General features: G+C 40.9%; 1 protein-coding gene across 3 annotated transcripts in view; it reads left to right on the forward strand.

Annotated features, from left to right (window-relative positions):
* LOC129867496 (lisH domain-containing protein ARMC9) overlaps positions 1-24,591 on the forward strand; it is a 91,711-nt gene extending 67,120 nt beyond the window's left edge. For all 3 annotated transcript variants that reach the window (XM_055940949.1, XM_055940951.1, XM_055940950.1), the window contains 3 exons: positions 2,783-2,876; positions 12,226-12,428; positions 22,701-24,591. In XM_055940949.1, the coding sequence (XP_055796924.1) occupies positions 2,783-2,876; positions 12,226-12,428; positions 22,701-22,762 (359 nt within the window). In that variant the 3' untranslated portion in view covers positions 22,763-24,591. The remainder of the gene's footprint in view (positions 1-2,782; positions 2,877-12,225; positions 12,429-22,700) is intronic.
* The last annotated feature ends 221 nt before the right edge of the window (positions 24,592-24,812 follow it).

Consider the following 24,812-nt stretch of genomic DNA (forward strand, 5'->3'; position numbering starts at 1 on the left):
AATATCCTCGCCCACGTGGAAATTCAGTAACAGTAATGTATATGCCAATTATCTGATGCATTCTGTCCCTTATCAACATTTTTTTTTTACTTTTGGTGCCAACAAGAATGACATAAGAAAGTTGTCAAGACGACTAGCTTGGTTGAGCCTCCCCCATGTATATCTCACTAGGTCGGGATATTTAAGCCTCCATATATCCACTAATTCTAATATATCCATGATATTTGTGATTTCCTTTAGAGAATGAGGGTGATAGTTTGCAGTGTGATTTCCTTTACGGTCCATCGAGGTATTTAAAACAGTATTATAATCTCCCCCCATAATAATAGTAGTCTATTGCTTGTAGGTTTGATTATTTATTATATATATTTTCAAACGTGGATCGTCATTATTTGGTCCGTAAAGGTTAATGAGCTATATCTGTTAATGGTCTAATAACATATTTAAAAATGATCCATCTACAGCGGATATAACTTTACAATAGCTTTATTGTCCATAGTCACAGCAAACAACTTTGGAAAGTAGTAGACTTCACAAACATTAAAAAGCAAACATTCATGTAGACAGTTTTTGTTACAGCATTACGTTTGTTGGCAAAGAGATTAATGGTGGCTAGATATCCAGGTAACAGTTGTTTACTTTATTTAGCAATCGCTCCTACACTCTTTTGTCCAAGAATGACAAACATGTCTCCAGTTTTGTTTACATTTAGCAATTGTGAAATAGCTTTCATGTGTATTCCCTTTTCAGTGTGTATTAGAAATCACCTCGATCAATAAAGGTTTCCTATTGAACTTCAAAACAGAAGTGTTCTTTTGATCAGAGATGAATGAAACAGGCTTTGTTTTGAAGCCAGTGAGAGTTAGCCATTGACTTTACTGATAAATGATATTCTAGAAATAACAAGATGCTTCTCTTTCACGTAAAGGTTGCATTGCAGTAGCCTAGATTACCAATGGGCTACATTAGCTTTACAGTCTTTGCACCTTAACTGTAATCTTGTCTTGCTATAAAAAGATGACCTGGTACCTTGCAGTACACTCTTAGGGGGAAAAAACGGTGCTTTCTAGTACCTAAAGTGCTTCTTTGGCAGTCCCTATAGGAGAACCTTTTGAAAATCAATTTTTAGTTCCATGTAGAACCCTTTCCACAGTGGGTTCTACATGGAACCAAAAAGGGGTCTGCTATGGGGACAGGCGAAGAACCACTTTTGGAACCCTTTTTTCTAAGAGTGTATATTTCCAAAAAGTGTTCCTTGTCGTTGTAGGGTGATGTCATTTCCTGCTGCTGCTACTTCACCATCTCGTGTTTTATTTTTTTTATTTTATTTTGATGTGATGTCTACAGGCCGCCAGGGCAATTCCTTAGAAGTCGGCAGTTCAAAATGACTAGTCAGAGTTGGTGCCACCCACAGACACATTTACATTGTAATCATTTAGTAATCATTTACCCACCCACTGGCTTTCTGTCCGGCCTCCACCCACTGGCTTTCTGTCCGGCCCCCACCCACTGGCTTTCTGTCCGGCCCCCACCCACTGGCTTCTGTCCCCACGTACTGGTTTTAGGCGTATGTGACGCAACTCACTTGCTAGCCATGGTCCCAGTAATTTTCCACCCTATAGGCAATATCAAAACGCATTAAAAAAAAACGAAGAAATACTGTAGGTAAAATTACCAGAGTTTTTCACATGGCCCATTAAGCTATAAGTATTGCTGTACGTTATTACAGACGTAGTTTGAAATAGAGCAATGTTGTTGAGACTTGCAATTATTCTTGCGGAACGTTTTGAAGCCTACATTTTAGGACCGGGACGATTTTCAGACCGAGACAAATATGGGTGATCAATATTTATTGATAGATAATATAGTGAACTATAGCCTAATCATATTTAGGAAGTACATTTCCTTGGAAATATAACTGCCCCTGATCTCACACGTATGGCTACTGAACTGGAAGCAGCAAGAATGATGACAGCGGACTCTTGCACTTTCTCTTGAGCTAGGTTTCGCGACTAGGATACAGCCTACCTTTTAGCAGCGGGACGATTTGCAGGCAGAGACAAATAAATGGGGTATGTCAATATTCAAAGAAAATGAAAAAGCGCATCGTTCGCTCACCATGGTAGCCTAGGGGTGGGGGTGAGGGAATGCTGTCACCTCCAGGTAGGTGTTTGTCCCCCTGTGTGCTGAGGGTGTCAGGTTCTTGTCCGGTTCTGACATTTAGGTTGCCACGGACTAGTACATGTCTCTGGGCCTGGAAATGATTGATTTCCCCCTCCAGGATGGAGAAGCTGTCTTCATTAAAGTATGGAGATTCTAGTGGGGGGATATAGGTAGCACACAGGAGGACATTTTTCTCTGTGAAGATAATTTCCTTTTGAATTTCTAGCCAAATGTAAAATGTTTCTGTTTTGATTAATTTAATTGAGTGAGTTAGGTGTTCTCTATACCAAATTAGCATACCCCCTGAGTCTCTTCCCTGTTTCACGCCTGGTATTTTGGTGGATAGGACTACCAGCTTTCTGTAACCTAGAGGGCAACCAGTGGTGGGTCTTGCTCTCTGTCTCCTCTATACCATGTTTCTTACAGGATGACAATCTCTCTCTCTCTCTCTCTCTTTCTCGCTCTCTCTGTTTCTGTCTCTTTCTTTCTCTCTCTCTCTCTCTCTCTCTCTCTCTCTCTCTCTCTCTCTCTCTCTTGCTTTCTCTCTCTCTGTCTCTCTCTTGCTCTCTATCTCTCGCTCTCTCTTTCTCTCTGTCTCTATCTCTCTGCTTACACACAGACTCAGAGTGTGGCCGTTCGTCCCAGGAGTCTGGGGGGTCGTATGAAGGACGAAGAGCCCAGGAGGGGGAGGAGCGCAACGGACACTCTGCCAGGTGAACACACACACACACACACACACACACACACACACACACACACACACACACACACACACACACTAATGTATCGACTTACAATAACATTACTTACATGCACTCATTTACACATAAACAACACTTATATTTACATACGGTACATCCCAAACACTCATGTGTATACACTTTCTCTCTCACACACTCTAGTGGTGCCCTGGAGAGAGAGAGAGAGAATATGACGAGAGAGAGAGAGAGTATATGACTAGAGAGAGAGAGAGAGAGAGAGTATATGACTAGAGAGAGAGAGAGAGTATATGACTAGAGAGAGAGAGAGAGTATATGACTAGAGAGAGAGAGAGAGAGAGTATATAACTAGAGAGAGAGAGAGAGTATATGACTAGAGAGAGAGAGTATATGACTAGAGAGAGAGAGTATATGACTAGAGAGAGAGAGAGAGAGTATATGACTAGAGAGAGAGAGAGGGTATATGACTAGAGAGAGAGAGAGAGAGAGAGTATATGACTAGAGAGAGATAGAGAGAGAGTATATGACTAGAGAGAGAGAGAGAGAGAGAGTATATGACTAGAGAGAGAGAGAGAGAGAGTATATGACTAGAGAGAGAGAGAGAGTATATGACTAGAGAGAGAGAGAGAGAGTATATAACTAGAGAGAGAGAGAGAGTATATGACTAGAGAGAGAGAGTATATGACTAGAGAGAGAGAGTATATGACTAGAGAGAGAGAGAGAGAGAGAGTATATGACTAGAGAGAGAGAGAGGGTATATGACTAGAGAGAGAGAGAGTATATGACTAGAGAGAGAGAGAGTATATGACTAGACTGAGAGAGAGAGTATATGACTAGAGAGAGAGAGAGAGTATATGACTAGAGAGAGAGAGAGAGTATATGACTAGAGAGAGAGAGAGAGTATATGACTAGAGAGAGAGAGAGAGAGAGAGTATATGACTAGAGAGAGAGAGAGAGAGAGTATATGACTAGAGAGAGAGAGAGAGTATATGACTAGAGAGAGAGAGAGAGAGAGTATATAACTAGAGAGAGAGAGAGAGTATATGACTAGAGAGAGAGAGTATATGACTAGAGAGAGAGAGTATATGACAAGAGAGAGAGAGAGAGAGTATATGACTAGAGAGAGAGAGAGGGTATATGACTAGAGAGAGAGAGAGAGAGTATATGACTAGAGAGAGAGAGAGTATATGACTAGAGAGAGAGAGAGAGTATATGACTAGAGAGAGAGAGTATATGACTAGAGAGAGAGAGAGAGAGTATATGACTAGAGAGAGAGAGAGAGTATATGACTAGAGAGAGAGAGAGAGTGTGTATATGACTAGCAGTGTTGAGAGCAATGAGACCAGAGCAAGCAGTGGAATGGAGGGAACGACGGACAGTAGAAGAGAGAAGGATAGAGGGCTTGAGTCAGAGAAGGTGGAGGGGGAAGGACTACACTAATGTTACAGGCTTTGGTTTTTCCATTTATATTTCGAGGTTAGTCCTTAGCACATTAGCAGTTGGAGCGCACCGGTTGATGTCACCTTGTTAGTCCGTATGTGTTACACCTGTGCTGGCCCAGGTGATATTTAAGAGTGGCTGGCCCAGTGCTCCAGTTGTCTTGAGAGATGTGGAGGGTTAACTCCTTTAGTTGTTTCTCCCTATTTGATTTCTAAACAAATAATCCTTTATCTGACTGTCCCTGTTTTCATTTTGCTCCACTGTTTGGTTTGCTTCCTGTCTTTAAGTTTGGTGTGGGGGGGTTTCTTTTGTTTGCCTCTTCTTGGGCAAATTTAGTGGGTCTCATAGTGGATGTCTTTTAGGTCCTAGTTGTTGTTGCTAATCAACTTTCAGTGGACAGTCCCATGAATGTCTTTCAGAACCCCTCCTAAAACCCAACCTGTTTCGTTTTGGTTGTTGTCAGTGATTCTTTGTTAGTTCCCCTTTTTGTTTTTGTTGCCGGGGAACATAATACTAATCTGTGACTTAGCACTAGCCAGGCGGTGTGTGACATGCGTTTAAACGAGCAGTCAACAAAGGGGCTCATTCAGTCGGCCCTTTTTTTAGTCCAAATCCCACAGGAGCTTGACTTCTGCATCTCTCCCGCGTGTAATGAGCCTAGGAAACACCACTTAAATTAAGCACTTTGCTCCCCAGGAATGCCAAAGGCTAATGTAAAAATGCCTTCACTTCAACCCTCTGCCTGCATAGAGGGCAGTTTCCTCTCTTAAAAAATTAAGTGGTATCGATTCTAACTGTGACTTTATTGCGGCTCAAATGGGGGGGGGGGGGGCATTGCTGCTCTATAGGACTTTATTTTGGCTCCATTGTGGTGCAGAGGTTGCTATTTTTGTGGACTCCATTTTGGTTCGACTGGGCTATCAAAGCCACAGTTTCTTGCTGAGACATGGGGTCCTATGATATGATTCCTATGATAGATTATGTTGTGAGGATGATTTATAACAATGATGAATCAGGAATTATCTTCGGCCACTCCTCTCAGGATGTTTGTCTCACATTCTCTGTGGAATAACAAGTAACAACTATCTATCTAGATGTAGATACAACAGAACTATCTATCTAGATGTAGATACAACAGAACTATCTATCTAGATGTAGATACAACAGAACTATCTAGATGTAGATACAACAGAACTATCTAGATGTAGATACAACAGAACTATCTATCTAGATGTAGATACAACAAAACTATCTATCTAGATGTAGATACAACAGAACTATCTATCTAGATGTAGATACAACAGAACTATCTATCTAGATGTAGATACAACAGAACTATCCACCTGGATGTAGATACAACAGACCTATCTATCTAGATGTAGATACAACAGAACTATCTAGATGTAGATACAACAGAACTATCTAGATGTAGATACAACAGAACTATCTATCTAGATGTAGATACAACAGAACTATCTATCTAGATGTAGATACAACAGAACTATCCATCTAGATGTAGATACAATAGTTCTGTTGTATAGTATTAATCATGTTATGGTGTTAAAACAGAATAAATTGAATCAATCCTAGTCATAATCATGAAATGCCCAGAGGGCACATCAAAGTCACAAATACCAGTCTTTGGCCACATGCTGTTACTGGGAAACCGAAACGCACCTTTAGACCCGTACTTGTAAATTAATTAACTCATAAAAATGTCACATGTAGATACAACAGAACTATCTATCTAGATGTAGATAAAACAGAACTATATGTTCAGCAAAATGATACACTCATTATACGGTGTTACAGTAATACAGTGTTACAGTAATACAGTGTTACAGATCTATAGTAATACAGTGTTACAGTAATACAGTGTTACAGTTCTATAGTAATACAGTGTTACAGTTCTATAGTAATACAGTGTTACAGATCTATAGTAATACAGTGTTACAGTAATACAGTGTTACAGTAATACAGTGTTACAGTTCTATAGTAATACGGTGTTACAGTAATGCAGTGGTACAGTAATACAGTGTTACAGATCTATAGTAATACAGTGTTACAGTAATACAGTGTTACAGTAATACAGTAATACAGTGTTACAGTTCTATAGTAATACAGTGTTCCAGATCTATAGTAATGCGGTGTTACAGTAATACAGTGTTACAGTTCTATAGTAATACAGTGTTACAGTAATACAGTGTTACAGTAATACAGTGTTACAGTTCTATAGTAATACAGTGTTACAGATCTATAGTAATACAGTGTTACAGTAATACAGTGTTACAGTAATACAGTGTTACAGATCTATAGTAATACAGTGTTACAGTAATACAGTGTTACAGATCTATAGTAATACAGTGTTACAGTAATACAGTGTTACAGTTCTATAGTAATACAGTGTTACAGTAATACAGTGTTACAGTAATACAGTGTTCCAGTAATACAGTTCTATAGTAATACAGTGTTACAGTAATACAGTGTTACAGATATTTAGTAATACAGTGTTACATTAGTACAGTGTTACCGTGTTACAGTAATACAGTAATACAGTGTTACAGATATTTAGTAATACAGTGTTACAGTTCTATAGTAAAACAGTGTTACATTAATACAGTGTTACAGTGTTACAGTAATACAGTGTTACAGATATTTAGTAATACAGTGTTACATTAATACAGTGTTACAGTGTTACAGTAATACAGTGATATAGTGTTACAGTAATACAGTGTTACAGTGTTACAGTTCTATAGTATTACAGTGTTAGAGTGGTATAGTAATATAGTGTTACACATATATATAGTAATACAGTGTTCCAGTAATACAGTGTTACAATATCAATCAATCAATCAATCAAATGTATTTATTAAGCCCTCTTACATCAGCTGATGTCGCAAAGTGCTGTACAGAAACTCAGCCTAAAACCCCAAACAGCAAGCAATGTAGATGTAGAAGCGCAGTGGCTAGGAAATACTCCCTCTTGAAAGGCCAGAACCTAGGAAGAAACCTAGAGAGGAACCAGGCTATGAGGGGTGGCCAGTCCTCTTCAGGCTGTGTCGGGTAGAGATTATTATGGCCAAGATGTTCAAATATTCATAGATGACCAGCAGGGTCAAATAATAATAATCACAGTCGTTGTAGAGGGTGCAACAGGTCAGCAACTCAGGAGTAAATGTCAGTTGGCTTTTCATATCCGATCAATCAGAGTATCTCTACCGCTCCTGCTGTCTCTAGAGAGTTGAAAACAGCAGGTCTGGGACAGGTAGCACGTCCGGTGAACAGGTCAGGGTTCCATAGCCGCAGGCAGAACAGTCGAAACTGGAGCAGCAGCACGACCAGGTGGACTGGGGACAGCAAGGAGTCATCAGGCCAGGTAGTCCTGAGGCATGGTCCTAGGGCTCAGGTCCTCAGAGAGAGAGCGAGAGAGAGATAATTAGAGAGAGCATACTTAAATTCACACAGGACTCCAGATAAGACAGGAGAAATACTCCAGATATAACAGACTGACCCTAGCCCCCCGACACAAACTATTGCAGCATAAATACTGAAGGCTGAGACAGGAGGGGTCGGGAGATACTGTGGCCCTGTCCGACAATACCCCCGGGCAGGGCCAAACAGGCAGGATATAACCCCATCCACTTTGCCAAAGCACAGCCCCCACACCACTAGAATGATATCTTCAACCACCAACTTACCATCCTTAGACAAGGCAGAGTATAGCCCACAAAGATCTCCCCCACGGCACAACCCAAGGGGGGGGGGCTCCAACCCGGACAGGAAGATCACGTCAGTGACTCAACCCACTCAAGTGACGCACCCCTCCTAGGGACGGCATGGAAGAGTACCAGTAAGCCCCTGTAATAGGGTTTGAGGAAGAGAATCCCAGTGGAGAGAGGGGAACCAGCCAGGCAGAGACAGCAAGGGCGGTTCGTTGCTCCAGAGCCTTTCCTTTCACCTTCACACTCCTGGGCCAGACTACACTCAATCATAGGACCTACTGAAGAGATGAGTCTTCAGTAAAGACTTAAAGGTTGAGACTGAGTCTATGTCTCTCACATGGATAGGCAGATCATTCCATAAAAATGGAGCTCTATAGGAGAAAGCCCTGCCTCCAGCTGTTTGCTTAGAAATTCTAAGGAGAGTAAGGAAGCCTGCGTCTTGTGTCTGTGGCATACGTGTAGGTATGTACCGCTGGACCAAATCGGAAAGATAGGTAGGAGCAAGCCCATGTAATGCTTTGTAGGTTAGCGGTAAAACCTTGATATCAGCCATTGCCTTAACAGGAAGCCAGTGTAGAGAGGCTAGCACTAGAGTAATATGATAAAAATTGTTGGTTCTAGTCAAGATTCTAGCAGCCGTGTTTAGCACTAACTGAAGTTTATTTTGTGCTTTATCCAGGTCGCCGGAAAGTAGAGCATTGCAGTAGTCTAACCTAGACGTGACAAAAGCATGAATACATTTTTCTGCATAATTTTTGAACAGAAAGTTTCTGATTTTTGCAATATTACGTAAATGGAAAAAAGCTGTCCTTGAAACAGTCTTGATATGTTTGTCAAAAGAGAGATCAGGGTCCAGAGTAACGCCGAGGTCCTTCACAGTTTTATTTGAGACGACTGTACAACCATCAAGATGAATAGTCACATTCAACAGAAGATCTATTTGCTTCTTGGGACCTAGAACAAGCATCTCTGTTTTGTCCGAGTTTAAAAGAAGATTTGCCGCCATCCACTTCCTTATGTCTGAAACACAGGCTTCCAGGGAGGGCAATTTTGGGGCTTCACCATGTTTCATCAAAATATACAGCTGTGTGTCATCTGCGTAGCAGTGAAAGTTAACATTATGTTTTCGAATGACATTACCAAGAGGTAAAATATATAGTGAAAACAATAGTGGTCCTAGAACGGAGCCTTGAGGAACACCGAAATGTACAGTTGATTTGTCAGAGGACAAACCATCCACAGAGACAATGTTAGGGGTGCGTAACCGGTGGCAGGGAAGTCAGACGCAGGAGAGCAGAACTTGGTAATAGCCGGAGCAGTTTAATAGCAAAACCAACGGCATAAAAATAACAAGATATTGGGTACCAAAACCCGTCGCGCATCAATAAACACGTGCACAAGCACTTACAATAAACAATCCCACACAAAGACATGAGGGGAACAGAGGGTTAAATACACAACAAGTGATTGAGGGAATTTGAACCAGGTGTGAGGAAAAACAAGACAAAACACATGGAAAATGAAAAGTGGATCGATGATGGCTAGAAGACCGGCGACGCCGACCGCCGAGCGCCGCCCGAACAAGGAGAGGACTCGACTTCGGCGGAAGTCGTGACAGACAAACTGATATCTTTCTGACAGATAAGATCTAAACCAGGCCAGAACTTGTCCGTGGAGACCAATTTGGGTTTCCAATCTCTCCAAAAGAATGTGGTGATCAATGGTATCAAAGGCAGCACTAAGGTCTAGTAGCACGAGGACAGATGCAGAACCCTAGTCTGACGCCATTAAAAGGTCATTTACCACCTTCACAAGTGCAGTCTCAGTGCTAAGATGGGGTCAAGAACCAGACTGAAGCGTTTCATATACATTGTTTCATATACATTGTTTGTCTTCAGGGAGGCAGTGAGTTGCTGCGCAACAGCTTTTTCAGAAATATTGAGAGGCCAATAGTTTTTTATATTTTCTGGGTCAAGGTTTGGCTTTTTCAAGAGAGGCTTTATTACTGCCACTTTTAGTGAGTTTGGTACACATCCGGTGGATAGAGAGCCGTTTATTATGTTCAACATAGGAGGGCCGAGCACAGGAAGCAGCTCTTTCAGTAGTTCAGTTACTGTAACACTCTATTGCAGTAATAGTGTTACAGTAATACAGTGTTACAATACAGTAATACAGTGTTACAATACAGTAATACAGTAATACAGTGTTACAATACAGTAATACAGCGTTACAATACAGTAATACAGTGTTACAATACAGTGTTACAGTGTTACAATACAGTAATACAGTGTTACAATACAGTAGTACAGTGTTACAGTGTTACAATACAGTAATACAGTGTTACAATACAGTAATACAGTGTTACAATACAGTAATACAGTGTTACAATACAGTAATACAGTGTTACAATACAGTAATACAGTGTTACAATACAGTAATACAGTGTTACAATACAGTAATACAGTGTTACAATACAGTGTTACAATACAGTAATACAGTGTTACAGTGTTACAATACAGTAATACAGGTATACAGTGTTACAGTGTTACAATACAGTAATACAGTGTTACAGTGTTACAATACAGTAATACAGTAATACAGTGTTACAGTGTTACAATACAGTGTTACAATACAGTGTTATAGTAATACAGTGTTACAGTGTTACAATACAGTGTTACAGTAATACAGTGTTACAGTGTTACAATACAGTGTTACAGTAATAGTGTTACAGTGTTACAATACAGTGTTACAGTAATAGTGTTACAGTGTTACAATACAGTGTTACAGTGTTAAAGTAATACAGTGTTACAGTGTTACAATACAGTGTTACAGTAATACAGTGTTACAGTGTTACAGTAATAGTGTTACAGTAATACAGTGTTATAGTTATATAGTAATACAGTGTTACAGTAATAGTGTTACAGTGTTACAGTAATACAGTGTTACAGTAATACAGTGTTACAGTGTTAGTGTTACAATACAGTGTTACAGTAATACAGTGTTACAGTGTTAGTGTTACAATACAGTGTTACAGTAATACAGTGTTATAGTGTTAGTGTTACAATACAGTGTTACAGTTATATAGTAATACAGTGTTACAGTAATACAGTAATACAGTGTTACAGTAATACAGTGTTATAGTGTTAGTGTTACAATACAGTGTTACAGTAATACAGTGTTATAGTGTTAGTGTTACAATACAGTGTTACAGTAATACAGTGTTACAGTTATATAGTAATACAGTGTTACAATACAGTAATACAGTGTTACAATACAGTGTTACAATACAGTAATACAGTGTTACAGTGTTACAATACAGTAATACAGTAATACAGTGTTACAGTGTTACAATACAGTAATACAGTGTTACAGTGTTACAATACAGTAATACAGTGTTACAGTGTTACAATACAGTGTTACAATACAGTGTTATAGTAATACAGTGTTACAGTGTTACAATACAGTGTTACAGTAATACAGTGTTACAGTGTTACAATACAGTGTTACAGTAATAGTGTTACAGTGTTACAATACAGTGTTACAGTAATAGTGTTACAGTGTTACAATACAGTGTTACAGTGTTAAAGTAATACAGTGTTACAGTGTTACAATACAGTGTTACAGTAATACAGTGTTACAGTAATAGTGTTACAGTAATACAGTGGTATAGTTATATAGTAATACGGTGTTACAGTAATAGTGTTACAGTGTTACAGTAATACAGTGTTACAGTGTTAGTGTTACAATACAGTGTTACAGTAATACAGTGTTACAGTGTTAGTGTTACAATACAGTGTTACAGTAATACAGTGTTATAGTGTTAGTGTTACAATACAGTGTTACAGTAATACAGTGTTACAGTTATATAGTAATACAGTGTTACAGTAATACAGTGTTACAGTTCTATAGTAATACAGTGTTACAGTAATACAGTGTTACAGATATATAGTAATACAGTGTTACAGTAATACAGTGTTACAGATATATAGTAATACAGTGTTACAGATATACAGTAATACAGATATACAGTAATACAGTGTTACAGTAATACAGTGTTACAGTGTTAAAGAAATGCAGTGTTACAGTAATACAGTGTTACCCCCTGTCCTCAACAGTGATAATGACTTGACTCCATAGCTCACCTTCTAACCTTAACCTTTCCCCTCTGGCCCTGTCCTCAGCAGTGAGAATGTCCCCGGGTTTACCAGTCGGCCCAAGATTCCCCGCACGCCGGAGAGTGACGCACCAGGCGTGGATCCTCGGAGGGGTCGCGTTGTCCCGCCACTGGCCCCCCAGTTCTCCCAGTCTGAGCCCCAGCAGAGCAGCAGCCGACCTGGATCAGGGGCCTCCGTCACCGTGGGAGGGCCAGGGGGCGGCAGACAGAGTGAGTGTGAACTGTGAAGTCTTAAACATCACAGCTCTCTTTCTAACACACACACACACACACACACACACACACACACACACACACACACACACACTCTCTCTCTGTCACATTCCCCCTCTCTATCTCTCTCTCTCTCTCTCTCTCTCTCTCTCTCTGTCACATTCCCCCTCTCTATCTCTCTCTCTCTCTCTCTCTCTCTCTCTCTCTCTCTCTCTCTCTCTCTCTCTCTCTCTCTCTCTCTCTCTCTCTCTCTCTCAACAATGTTTCTAAATAGGATGGAGTCAGAATCATGATATCATAAATGAATAAATGAGTAAATAACGCTCTGAGTTTCTGAACACCCAGAACACACTCTGGCACTCCAGAGAACATTTCCGAACACACCCAAAATCAATAGTAGAAGTTGATCAGAAACCCAGCCTAAAACCCCAAACAGCAAGCAATGCAGGTGTAGAAGCATGGTGGCTAGGAAAAACTCCCTAGAAAGGCCAGAACCTAGTGTTTTGGACAGAATGCCTATTTTAACTCAGTGTTGTGGACAGAATGGCTCAAAGGGAAGGCAGACAGGCAGGCCTATGTGTGCCTGTGTTGTGTAATCGTATTATTACACAAGTCATTGTGGCATGCCTCATCTGTCAAAAGCAAAGCTATTTCAAAACTAACAAAACATGACAGCAATATTGGCTCACGCCTTCAAACCACACACTGCTCTTATTGCTAGCACAATGGCTAATGTTGGGAGACAGACTTTAAAAATAAGCCGTATTGACATAATGGCTACCAAGTAGATCTCACACTGTCTTCTCGACGATCGACAATTGGGCAACGTTTTAGAGACTGTGTTAGCTTTATTGCGTGCTTCCTGGTAAAGCTATGGCACGTCTTAATTAAACATAGAAATAAGATGGATGGATGGACAGTCTGTTGTTTGCAGTGTGATTTCTTAGTCCATAGATAACCGTGCTTCTACACCTGCATTGCTTGCTGTTTGGGGTTTTAGGCTGGGTTTCTGTACAGCACTTTGAGATATCAGCTGATGTAAGAAGAGCTATATAAATAAATTAGATTTTTGATTTGATTTGATAACATATTGGGTCTTTAATCTCTCTCTGGGTCTTATTTTATTTTATTTTTATTTCACCTTTATTTAACCAGGTAGGCAAGTTGAGAACAAGTTCTCATTTACAATTGCGACCTGGCCAAGATAAAGCAAAGCAGTTTGACACGTACAACAACACAGAGTTACACATGGAGTAAAACAAACATACAGTCAATAATACAGTAGAAAAATAAGTCTATATACAATGTGAGCAAATGAGGTGAGATAAGGGAGGTAAAGGCAAAAAAAATGCCATGGTGGCGAAGTAAATACAATATAGCAAATCTACCACACTGGAATGGTAGATTTGCAGTGGAAGAATGTGAAAAGTAGAGATAGAAATAATGGGGTGCAAAGGAGAAAAATAAATAATTACAGTAGGGGGAGAGGTAGTTGTTTGGGCTAAATTATAGATGTATAGGGCTATGTACAGGTGCAGTCATCTGTGAGCTGCTCTGACAGCTGGTGCTTAAAGCTAGTGAGGGAGATAAGTGTTTCCAGTTTCAGAGATATTTGTAGTTCGTTCCAGTCATTGGCAGCAGAAAACTAGAAGGAGAGGCAGCCAGAGGAAGAATTGGTTTTGGGGGTGACCAGAGAGATATACCTGCTGGAGCGCGTGCTACAGGTGGGTGCTGCTATGGTGACCAGCGAGGTGAGATAAGGGGGGACTTTACCTAGCAGGGTCTTGTAGATGACCTGGAGCCAGTGGGTTTGGCGACGAGTATGAAGCGAGGGCCAGCCAACGAGAGCGTACAGGTCGCAGTGGTGGGTAGTATATGGGGCTTTGGTGACAAAACGGATGGCACTGTGATAGACTGCATCCAATTTATTGAGTAGGGTATTGGAGGCTATTTTGTAAATGCAGTGCCGAAGTCGAGGATCGGTAGGATGGTCAGTTTTACAAGGGTATGTTTGGCAGCATGAGTGAAGGATTCTTTGTTGCGAAATAGGAAGCCAATTCTAGATTTAACTTTGGATTGGAGATGTTTGATGTGAGTCTGGAAGGAGAGTTTACAGTCTAACCAGACACCTAGGTATTTGTAGTTGTCCACATATTCTAAGTCAGAACCGTCCATAGTAGTGATGTTGGACGGGCGGGCAGGTGCAGGCAGCGATCGGTTGAAGAGCATGCATTTAGTTTTACTTGTATTTAAGAGCAATTGGAGGCCACGGAAGGAGAGTTGTATGGCATTGAGGCTCGTCTGGAGGGTTTTAACACAGTGTCCAAAGAAGAGCCAGAAGTATACAGAATGGTGTCGTCTGCGTAGAGGTGGATCAGAGAATCACCAGCAGCAAGAGCGACATCATTGATGTATACAGAGAAGGGAGTCGGTCCAAGAATTGAACCCTGTGGCACACCCATAGAGACTGCCAGAGGCCCGGACAACAGGCCCTCCGATTTGACACACTGAACTCTATCAGAGAAGTAGTTGGTGAACCTGGCGAGGCAATCATTTGAGAAACCAAGGCTATCGAGTCTGCCGATGAGGATGTGGTGATTGACAGAGTCGAAAGCATTGGCCAGGTCAATGAATACGGCTGCACAGTATTGTTTCTTATCGATGGCGGTTAAGATATCGTTTAGGACCTTGAGCGTGGCTGAGGTTCAGCCATGACCAGCTCTGAAACCAGATTGCATAGCGGAGAAGGTATGGTGGGATTCGAAATGGTCGGTAATCTGTTTGTTGACTTGGCTTTCGAAGACCTTAGAAAGGCAGGGTAGGATAGATATAGGTCTGTAGCAGTTTGGGTCAAGAGTGTCCCCCCCTTTGAAGAGGGGGATGACCGCAGCTGCTTTCCAATCTTTGGGAATCTCAGACGACACGAAAGAGAGGTTGAACAGGCTAGTAATAGGGGTTGCAACAATTTTGGCAGATAATTTTAGAAAGAAAGGGTCCAGATTGTCTAGCCAGGCTGATTTGTAGGGGTCCAGATTTTGCAGCTCTTTCAGAACATCAGCTGACTGGATTTGGGAGAAGGAGAAATGGGAAAGGCTTGGGCGAGTTGCTGTGGGGGGTGCAGTGCTGTTGACCGGGGTAGGGGTAGCCAGGTGGAAAGCATGGCCAGCTGTAGAAAAATGCTTTTTGAAATTCTCAATTATAGTGGATTTATCGGTGGTGACAGTGTTTCCTGTCCTCAGTGCAGTGGGCAGCTGGGAGGAGGTGTTCTTATTCTCCATGGACTTTACAGGGTCCCAGAACTTTTTTGAGTTTGTGTTGCAGGAAGCAAATTTCTGCTTGAAAAAGATAGCCTTGGCTTTTCTAACTGGCTGTGTATATTGGTTTCTAGCTTCCCTGAAAAAATGCATATCACGGGGGCTGTTCGATGCTAATGCAGAACGCCATATGATGTTTTTTTGTTGGTTAAGGGCAGTCAGGTCTGGAGAGAACCAAGGGCTATATCTGTTCCTGGTTCTAAATTTCTTGAATGGGGCATGCTTATTTAAGATGGTGAGGAAGGCATTTAAAAAAAATAACCAGGCATCCTCTACTGACGGGATGAGACCAATATCCTTCCAGGATACCCCGGCCAGGTCGATTAGAAAGGCCTGCTCGCTGAAGTGTTTCAGGGAGCGTTTGACAGTGATGATTGGAGATCGTTTGACCGCTGACCCATTACGGATGCAGGCAATGAGGCAGTGATCGCTGAGATCTTGGTTGAAAACAGCAGAGGTGTATTTAGATGGCAAGTTGGTTAGGATGATATCTATGAGGGTGCCCGTGTTTACGGCTTTGTGGTGGTACCTGGTAGGTTCATTGATAATTTGTGTGAGATTGAGGGCATCAAGCTTAGATTGTAGGATGGCTGGGGTGTTAAGCATGTTCCAGTTTAGGTCACCTAGCAGCACGAGCTCTGAAGATAGATGGGGGGCAATTAGTTCACATATGGTGTCCAGAGCACAGCTGGGGGCAGAGGGTGGTCTATAGCAGGCGGCAACAGTGAGAGACTTGTTTTTAGAGAGGTGGATTTTAAAAAGTAGAAGTTCAAATTGTTTGGGTACAGACCTGGATAGTAGGACAGAACTATGCAGGCTATCTCTGCAGTAGATTGCAACACCGCCCCCTTTGGCCGTTCTATCTTGTCTGAAAATGTTGTAGTTAGGGATGGAGATTTCAAAAAAATGTGTGGTCTTCCTAAGCCAGGATTCAGACACGGCTAGAACATCCGGGTTGGCAGAGTGTGCTAAAGCAGTGAATAAAACAAACTTAGGGAGGAGGCTTCTAATGTTAACATGCATGAAACCAAGGCTATTACAGTTACAGAAGTCATCAAAAGAAAGCGCCTGGGGAATAGGAGTGGAGCTAGGCACTGCAGGGCCTGGATTCACCTCTACATCGCCAGAGGAACAGAGGAGGAGTAGGATAAGAGTACGGCTAACAGCTATGAGAATTGGTCGTCTAGGACATCCGGAACAGAGAGTAAAAGGAGCAGGGTTCTGGGGGCGATAAAATAGCTTCAAGGTATAATGTACAGACAAAGGTATTGTAGGATGTGAATACAGTGGAGGTAAACCTAGGTATTGAGTGATGATGAGAGAGATCTTGTCTCTAGAAACATCATTGAAACCAGGTGATGTCATCGCATGTGTGGGTGGTGGAACTGAAAGGTTGGATATGGTATAGTGAGTAGGGCTAGAGGCTGTACAGTGAAATAAGCCAATAAACACTAACCAGAACAGCAATGGACAAGGCATATTGACATTAAGGAGAGGCATGCTTAGCCGAGTGATCATAAGGGTCCAGTGAGTAATGAGGTTGGTTGGGGTAACGGCGATTCAGACAGCTAGCCGGGCCATCGGTAGCAAGCTAGCAGAGGATGGAGGCCTGTTTTTAGCCACCTCGTGCGTTTCCGTCGGTAGATTAGTGGGGTTCCCTGTGGTAGAGGGGATCAATCCAATTGGCAAAATAGGTATAGTTAAAGTGACCCAAGAAAAAAATTGTCTGATAGACCTATTCAGACAGCAGCCGATAAGACAGCTAACGGTTAGCGGGCCGCAGATGGGCGTTCAGGTAACGTCGCGACGAAATACATTTGGAAGTCATTGTTATGATTCTCTATAGGGGGATGGACCTTCTACACTGTAGTTTAATATGACTCTATAGGGGGATGGACCTTCTACACTGTAGTTTAACATGACTCTATAGGGTGATGGACCTTCTACACTGTAGTTTAACATTACTCTATAGGGTGATGGACCTTCTACACTGTAGTTTAACATGGCTCTATAGGGTGATGGACCTTCTACACTGTAGTTTAACATGACTCTATAGGGTGGTGGACCTTCTACACTGTAGTTTAACATGACTCTATAGGGTGATGGACCTTCTACACTGTAGTTTAATATGACTCTATAGGGTGATGGACCTTCTACACTGTAGTTTAATATGACTCTATAGGGGGATGGACCTTCTACACTGTAGTTTAACATGACTCTATAGGGTGGTGGACCTTCTACACTGTAGTTTAACATGCATCTATAGGGTGATGGACCTTCTACACTGTAGTTTAACATGACTATAGGGTGATGGACCTTCTACACTGTAGTTTAACATGACTCTATAGGGTGGTGGACCTTCTACACTGTAGTTTAACATTACTCTATAGGGTGATGGACCTTCTACACTGTAGTTTAACATGGCTCTATAGGGTGATGGACCTTCTACACTGTAGTTTAACATGACTCTATAGGGTGGTGGACCTTCTACACTGTAGTTTAACATGACTCTATAGGGTGATGGACCTTCTACACTGTAGTTTAATATGACTCTATAGGGGGATGGACCTTCTACACTGTAGTTTAATATGACTCTATAGGGCGATGGACCTTCTACACTGTAGTTTAACATGACTCTATAGGGTGATGGACCTTCTACACTGTAGTTTAACATGACTATAGGATGATGGACCTTCTACACTGTAGTTTAACATGACTATAGGGTGATGGACCTTCTACACTGTAGTTTAATATGACTCTATAGGGTGGTGGACCTTCTACACTGTAGTTTAACATGACTCTATAGGGTGATGGACCTTCTACACTGTAGTTTAACATGACTATAGGGTGATGGACCTTCTACACTGTAGTTTAACATGACTATAGGGTGATGGACCTTCTACACTGTAGTTTAACATGACTCTATAGGGTGATGGACCTTCTACACTGTAGTTTAATATGACTCTATAGGGTGGTGGACCTTCTACACTGTAGTTTAACATGACTCTATAGGGTGATGGACCTTCTACACTGTAGTTTAACATGACTCTATAGGGTGATGGACCTTCTACACTGTAGTTTAACATGACTCTATAGGGTGATGGACCTTCTACACTGTAGTTTAACATGACTATAGGGTGATGGACCTTCTACACTGTAGTTTAACATGACTATAGGGTGATGGACCTTCTACACTGTAGTTTAACATGACTCTATAGGGTGGTGGACCTTCTACACTGTAGTTTAACATGCCTCTATAGGGTGATGGACCTTCTACACTGTAGTTTAACATGACTATAGGGTGATGGACCTTCTACACTGTAGTTTAACATGACTCTATAGGGTGATGGACCTTCTACACTGTAGTTTAACATGACTCTATAGGGTGGTGGACCTTCTACACTGTAGTTTAACATGCCTCTATAGGGTGATGGACCTTCTACACTGTAGTTTAACATGACTCTATAGGGTGATGGACCTTCTACACTGTAGTTCAATATGACTCTATAGGGTGGTGGACCTTCTACACTGTAGTTTAACATGACTCTATAGGGTGATGGACCTTCTACACTGTAGTTTAACATGCCTCTATAGGGTGATGGACCTTCTACACTGTAGTTTAACATGACTCTATAGGGTGATGGACCTTCTACACTGTAGTTTAACATGACTATAGGGTGATGGACCTTCTACATTATAGTTTAACATGACTATAGGGTGATGGACCTTCTACACTGTAGTTTAACATGACTCTATAGGGTGGTGGACCTTCTACACTGTAGTTTAACATGCCTCTATAGGGTGATGGACCTTCTACACTGTAGTTTAACATGCCTCTATAGGGTGATGGATCGTATGAACTATAGTTTAACTTGGAGCCATCAGTGGAAGCTAATAATGACCCTATACAGTAACATGATGGTTCGTTATAAAGCCTCTCTGTCAGGCCAGAGATGGGGATCTCACTCCTTGTTTTAACCAGAACAGGAATGAGTATGCTCATTTGAAGTAAGCTTCAAAGTGTCATGGACGTGATTGTTCCTTATTAGTCAGGAAATCAGGAATTACAGCATTTCTGACATACTCCTTTTATAATTCATTGAATTGACCTTCCCTAAACCAAACTAGGACTAAGTTCTAAGTTCTATATTAGTTAGAGCCAACACGGTAATGAAGTAACGTCTCAAATGTTTTTTGTTGTAGACACGTTCGAGAGAGTGGTCGTCAAGGACCAGGTTTATAAGGAAACACTGCGGTGACTGACAGAGCTGCTTCAGAAGGTCACTAAGAGGTGTTAGCTAGCCACCCTTGAATGGTCCACCCAGTGAGCTGAGCTACAACAGCAAGGGCTGCCACGTTAGTGAGCGGACAGATACCTGGGTCGTATTCATTAGTGCAAACCCGCAGCAAAACATTTTGCAACAGAACTAAAACCAGCATTTCTTATTGAAGGTAATTCAAATAGTCCCTCCGTTTCAGTACCATTTTCTTCCGTTTGGTGCCTAATCAACACGACCTAGGACTGAAAAAACGTGTTATATTGTCGACCTGCAGAGCACCCCCTGAAGGCAATGACAGATCCCCTGTTGTGTTGCTATGTCGACCAGAGCAGGTGGAAGAATGTGACGATGTGCTTGCATCATACACACACACACACACACACACACACACACACACACACACACACACACACACACACACACACACACACACACACACACACACTGACCCACTTGCTCATTGGTAATTGACGTGATGATGAAATATTACTTCATTTTGCAGAGGGCCTCCATTCTTTTGATAGTCACTAGTGGCATAGAACGGACAGCCAAGCTGATATTCATACTAAAGTTAAAAGCGATAAAGGCCTAAACCTGTGCGAGGGACGTTTTTGCGAAGAAAAATAAGTTATGTGTTCTTTGCGTCTTACATAATGATTTTTACTTCCTGATACCGATATTGCGTTAAAAAAAAATAACATCTTGCGTATATATCACTCAGTGTTGCATTCGCATCAGCTGTTGCCTTGTAATGCTTTTTGTAAATACTGTTAAGGGGTCGTTCCAACAATTCAGTGCCTTTTTTAAGAAGTGTAACTTGGTCAAAACAAAATGTTTGATTTCACCCCATTTTAGAATTATGTCCAGAAGTGCACCTAAAACGCATTTAATAAAAAAAAAATATTTCCAATCTCAAGAGGTAAAAAATTACTATAGTAAGTGCCATTTAAGTGCCAAATAAAGTAACAGAGTTGGCGATTTAATCTTAAATCAGACATAAATCCCCCCTTGTTACAGGTGGAATGGAAGCTCGTTGTGTGCAACAGGGAGTGACAATTCAATGAAAACTTCACAAATGGTCTTTTTTGTTGGGGATTTAAAAAAAATCTAGCCTGTGTATCTATGGGTAACATAACATAGCAGGCCCTAAAAGATTAAGCCTGAGCGGAGTTCCAACCTGGTCTCATAGATGTAACGTATTAAATGTAAATCCGGGACTCTCAAATTAGTATGATATGTCACGTTTGGTATGGTTACATAAGATAGAAGTTTACTTAAGGCAATAGTGAAAATAGGATGGATGGGTCGGCCGAACGTGTGTAAATCAAATCACATTTTATTTGTCACATGCGCCAAATACGTGAAATGCTTACTTTACAAGCCCTTAACCAACAATGCAGTTTTAAGAAAAAAAGTGTTAAGTAAAACATAGATTAAGTGAAATTGTTTAATAAAAATAACAAATAGTTAAAGAGCAGCAGTAAAGTAACAGTAGCAAGGCTATATACAGGGGATAACGGTACTGGGTACCGGTTCAAAGGTTGCGTGTTCAAATCTCATCACGGACAATTTTAGCTAATTAGCAACTTTGCAATTACTTAACATGTTAGCGAACTCTTCCCCTAACCTTAATCCTTTAATCTAACTCTTAACCTTAACAATAACCGCTAACACCTAGCCAAGCTATTGTTAGTGTTAGCCACCTGGCCATTTTTTTATATACTGTACGAATTGCAATTCGTAATATACTGTACAAATTGCAATTCGTAACATATCATACGAATTGCAATTTGTAATACAGTATATCATACAAAATGGATGATGGACATCCACAAATGAATACATAATTGGAGTGTCCCGGTTTTACATTTATTATGTTACCTAAACCCCGAGTCAAGGTTGGGAGTTGCCAAATCCGGTTTCAGAGGAAAAAAGGAAGTTGGGGTGAATTAGTTGTATCCTGAAAACCGGATACGTCCCGGTTGTTGGCAACTCCGCTCAGGGTGATGTATGGGTAACAGGGCTCAGGGTGTTATGCTCAACCATAACGAGTACAACCAGCTCACCTACTTTTACACTATGATTTGACTATTAGTTGTTCAATTTTTGTTTGAAAAAATATATATATATTTTTTTTTTTAAAGGAACATTTTCACCGTATTAAAACAACAGTTCATGTCACAGTGTTGACCAATGAGGGATAGATGTAAATGAATCACTAATTACATTAAATAAATAATATTCATAAAAGACTGTCAAAGCAACACAATAACTAGGGCTTTACAATGATGGTGAAATGCTGGGTTTAAGTGGGTAAAAATATTCTTAGATACCACAGAGGGATATATAAAAATGCTGAATTTTGGCCATTTAGCAAGTCTTTATTCATATAACAAAAATCAGATTTATTGAATTCTCCATCTGGTCTTTATTAAAAAGTACTTCATTTAATATAACAGGCTTTTAAAATGCAATATTGATTCACAATATCTACTTAGAATTTGTAAGGACGTTAAAGGCACTCTTTTTGAAAAATGGCCTTCGTGTGCTGATGAATATGGGAAGTCTTAACCCAATCACACATAACGTTGGCTATGATAATGCTCCCAGTATAACCACCTAACCCCTCACTCCTTCCCTCTTGCCACGCCTCCCCTCCCCTCTCTGCTTTCCAGGCAGCCAGTCGTACACAGGAAGTGAAAAGGACCTTTCACCACGGGGCCGCCATATCTCCTGAGGAGCATCCAGCTTCCTGTAACTCCATCCGCAGGTTGTAATCATCCAGCTTCCTGTAACTCCATCCGCAGGTTGTGATCAGGGTCAGGGCATTAGAGAGGCTAGAGGTCGGTGGAGAGGTGGAGGTAGAGAGGGGGCAGAAGGAGGGAGAGGTGGAGGAAGGAGGTAGAGAAGGAGGAGGGGTGAGAAGGAGGGAGTGGAGGGAGAGGGGTGGAGAAAGAGGGAGAGAGAAGGAGAAGGAGGGAGAGAGGGGGCATAGGAAACCATGTGCAGGATTGTATAGAACACTTTAGTAACACAACACGGCTCTCGAATAAGCACAACAACAAATAAGCTTGCAAGCCGCCTGATACGCCCTACCTACCTAACCAGCTGGCCAAGGCTTTCTTCTCTTTACCTATCTCTCTCTTTTAACTCTCTCTCCTGGAGATTAAATACCAAAGTACTTGCTCTCCAACGTCATCTGAAACACATTGGATGTTACATAACCAGCTACTGGACAAAATTAATGAATTCCAATTCTATGGTACCGTGTACATTACCAGCTATAATGTAGTAGCACTATTGCTAACCAAAGGCTGTGTCTCATCAAAGATGGGTGAAAGGGTTGGTAGAGGGTTCCTTCCACCATGTCACTTTTACACTTGACTGTTAGGAATGTTAAATGAGTGACCTATTGAGGAAGGAGGAAATTAAGTATTTATGACTAATACTATGGTGATGGAGTAGGGCTCCTTATCAAAAATCTATTTATGACTAACACTGTGGTGATTACAGTAGACTGTATCAATAAAGAAATATGTAATCAGTGTCTTATAGAGCCCTCCATTTCCGGTGATGAGGTGGTCGTAGTATAGGGTATATAACATGCTCAGGTGAAATTAAGCTGGACTTTGCCACCTTTCTTATTCCGTTAAAAGGGTTTTGATTTTGCTTTGTTTTGACTCAGTCTTCCTAGTCCGTTTGCAATTTGCGCACACACACACCCCACTGGATAGTGCTGTGTGTGTGTGTGTGTGTGCGCAAATTGCATCAATTTGACTGATTCTGCCCTCCTGCTTTCCATCTGAACTTTAATGCTCTCAAGTTAACGCTTACCTTTAAGCCTGAACTTAAATGCTTATCTAATACTTTCATAAGAACTACATAAACAGCTGTAGAGGGTATTTTACAACCAACCATACACGTCACGTTATGGACAAATCGCTCTTTTGTCCAGGAATTAATTTTTCCTTCGTTCTATACGGATGCTTATAAAGAAACCGGGATTGAATTACTTATTTACTAAGGTTTTTGTGTGTGTGTGTGTTTATCGAAATCAAGTTGTTACGCTGGTCTGGATCGTCTCTTGACTTGTAAATAGTTTGTTGGTTGCTCAGCTCTTTGAAGGGAAATGTCAACTAAGTGAATATCAGCTTTACTTTGATTTGTTATCGTAATTCACTTTGAATAGCTGCTTTCATTGAACTTTTCATTATGTTAAATTATAGTGTTTACAGGAAAGACACAAAGATGAAGTACTTCTGTCAGGCTATTGTACATTAGACTGTAGATAATCATCTGTCAGACTAGTGTACATTAGACTTATGAGGTTTTATTCACATATAAAATCAATCACATAACGTAGGCTACTTGAATCCGGGTGACATTTGAACTAGTCTTAATCTAGTCTTGAATTTGCCTTTTAACATTTCCACAGTCTCACCGATGCTTTACTGTACAATATTTCTGTCATATGTAGCTGAATTTGTGTGATAATGTATTTTGACACAGTAGCAATGAATTTGTCATATCTTTGTATACATGAATTAAATAAACGTTTAAGTGTTATTTATGCTATTTTACACTTGTAACACTAAAGGGCTGGTTTCCCAGACACAGATTAAACCAAGTCCTCCTAAACTAAAGCGTGTGTTCAATGGAGATTCTCTATTGAACATGCTTCTTAGTCCAGGACTAAACTTAATCTGTGTCTGGGAAATTGGTCTAAACCATAACAAATGATTGCAAACTTATTTTCTTAAGTGTACCTTTTCAAGAAATGTTGAAAG

The sequence above is a fragment of the Salvelinus fontinalis genome, chromosome 12 (genome assembly GCF_029448725.1).
Source record: "Salvelinus fontinalis isolate EN_2023a chromosome 12, ASM2944872v1, whole genome shotgun sequence".
Taxonomy (NCBI): domain Eukaryota; kingdom Metazoa; phylum Chordata; class Actinopteri; order Salmoniformes; family Salmonidae; genus Salvelinus; species Salvelinus fontinalis.